Source organism: Culicoides brevitarsis, chromosome 3, assembly GCF_036172545.1.
Source record: "Culicoides brevitarsis isolate CSIRO-B50_1 chromosome 3, AGI_CSIRO_Cbre_v1, whole genome shotgun sequence".
Taxonomy (NCBI): domain Eukaryota; kingdom Metazoa; phylum Arthropoda; class Insecta; order Diptera; family Ceratopogonidae; genus Culicoides; species Culicoides brevitarsis.
In genome coordinates, this window is record NC_087087.1 from 5,615,766 (window position 1) to 5,617,857 (window position 2,092).

Consider the following 2,092-nt stretch of genomic DNA (forward strand, 5'->3'; position numbering starts at 1 on the left):
AAATTATTAAAGCATGAAATCAAATAAATTGAATTAATTAAAGAAATTCGAAATAAAAAATAATTTAATTAAATTAATTAATATTTTTTTTAATTTTTAAGTTTTTAATTTAATTTTTTAATATTTTTTTTTTATTTTTCTGAAATAAAATTCGAACTTAAATTAAATTTATGAAAAACAAATTAAAAATAAATTTTACAAAAAATATTTTAAGAAACTCTTAATATAATCTTAAAAATTATTTCTTCGAACACGTAAAATTCCTTTCAAATCTCATATCAATCGCTGTCTCATTCCCAACATCTCCAAACAGCGACAAATTCGGCGCTTGACTACAACACGAACTATCCTTCAACTCACAAAAGTTCATATTATACATCTCAATAACTTTCTCCAACTTATCTTCCAACATCTTAATCTTCCGCTTCAAAGCATCAACTTCCCTTCCTTCATCCACACACCGAATCTTCTCAACATTTGGCTCATCACTCGTCTCTTCACTCACCAACTTCACATTATACATCCTCAAGTATCCCATAATGGTCTTAAGCTTCAAACAATTCCACGGATTGTCCCTCAACTCTATCCGTTTCAAGCTCGGAAGGGCTTCTTTGAGTTCCGAAACATTCAAGTCTGTCAACTCATTGGCATCCAAATGAAGTTGCTCGAGTTTCGTGAGTTGCTTCAAGTAACGAAGATCGACAACCACGAGTTTATTGAAGCCAATGTGAAGCGTTTTGAGGTTTTTTTGGTTCTGGAAAAAGTTTTCTTGAATAGCGGGCAACATCGTATTTTGCAAGAACAGAATCTCCAAGTTTCGGAGATTTTTGAAGATCGTTGGAGTGATGTGAGACAAGTTGTTGTTGCCTAAACGTAAATCATGTAAAGCTACCATCGGCGTTATCTCTTGCAAGTCGATGAACTTGTTGTCCTCGAGATACAAATTACGCACGTTGTATTTCTCGGTAATCTTGAACTTTTGGATTTGATTACGATTGGCAGTGATGTAGACATGGGCAGCGCGATTTCGAACCTCATCAGCATCAAGGAACAAATCTTCAATTAAATTGTCATCAGCATTTAGCCAGTACATCGTGTTAAAGTGCATCCGGAGTCGCAGTTTGGTAAGTTGATTCATTTGCAAATAGAGATAAGCCAAACTTTTGCAGGGATAAAAAGTGTTAGTATCTAACACTTTTAATGCATTTCCCGCCAATTTTATGGATGTAACGCGTTCCAGCCCATTAAAAGCACTTTTATCCACGGATTTCAGCAGATTATCAGCCAGATTCAGTTCCTGAAGGTTTTTAAGCGGCGCAAAAATATTTCCTTCCAACGTTTCAAGCTGATTTTTACTCAAATCCAACAACTTTAATTGCGATGCCCCAACGAAGGCATCTGCTTCGAGTATGTTGATCAAATTACTCGACAAATAAAGTTCCTCCAAATATTTGGCATTTCGTAGCGTATTTGCGGCAACGCGTTCCGCACGAGACTCGTTCAACGTGACAACTGCTAAATACTTTACTTGATTAAATAACTCTGCCGGCAATTCCGCCACATTTGCATTGTCAACAAAGGTAATGATTTTAACTTTATCCGCACGACATTCGCTTACAAAGAGATGCGGCGTAATGCTGGAGTCGAATTTCGCAATGAGGCATGAGGTTTCATTGCATTTCGTATTTTGGCGACGCCATGGAAGATCCTCGACCAATTCAGCCCGCGTAAGTGAAACAAAAGCCACAACTAAAGCGAATAATAACATTTTTTTTTCTTTATTTCAGGACGTCACGATTCGACAGACGACAAATTGAGACTGAACATGACATTCCGTACAAAGAAACATATCAAGCAAAAAAAAATTCTTGATAATTTTTTTGTACAGTAAATCTTCGTAAAATGACGAATAATGAGAAATTTCGTTAATTCTTTGCTTGTTCATGCTTTAACAGGAAACGCCTGTACTTGAATACACAAAAAGGGAACACATATGGTTGACACATGTACACAATAATGCCCGAACCTACGGATGAGAAAGTTATCAAATGTTTGTTCTTTCAATAAACTTGACCTTCGTTTCGGAAGAAAT

At 35.8% G+C, this 2,092-nt stretch overlaps 1 protein-coding gene across 1 annotated transcript; it reads right to left on the minus strand.

The window, feature by feature from the left end:
• Positions 1-238: 238 nt before the first annotated feature.
• Positions 239-1,768, minus strand: LOC134833264 (carboxypeptidase N subunit 2-like). Its single transcript, XM_063847528.1, has one exon. It carries the CDS (start codon positions 1,766-1,768, stop codon positions 239-241), a length of 1,530 nt encoding a protein of 509 aa, XP_063703598.1.
• Between the last annotated feature and the right edge of the window lie 324 nt (positions 1,769-2,092).

Coding starts and splice junctions, on each gene's coding strand:
- LOC134833264 (XM_063847528.1), bottom strand. CDS start 1,768: ATGTTATTATTCGCTTTAGTTGTGGCTTTTGTTTCACTTACGCGGGCT.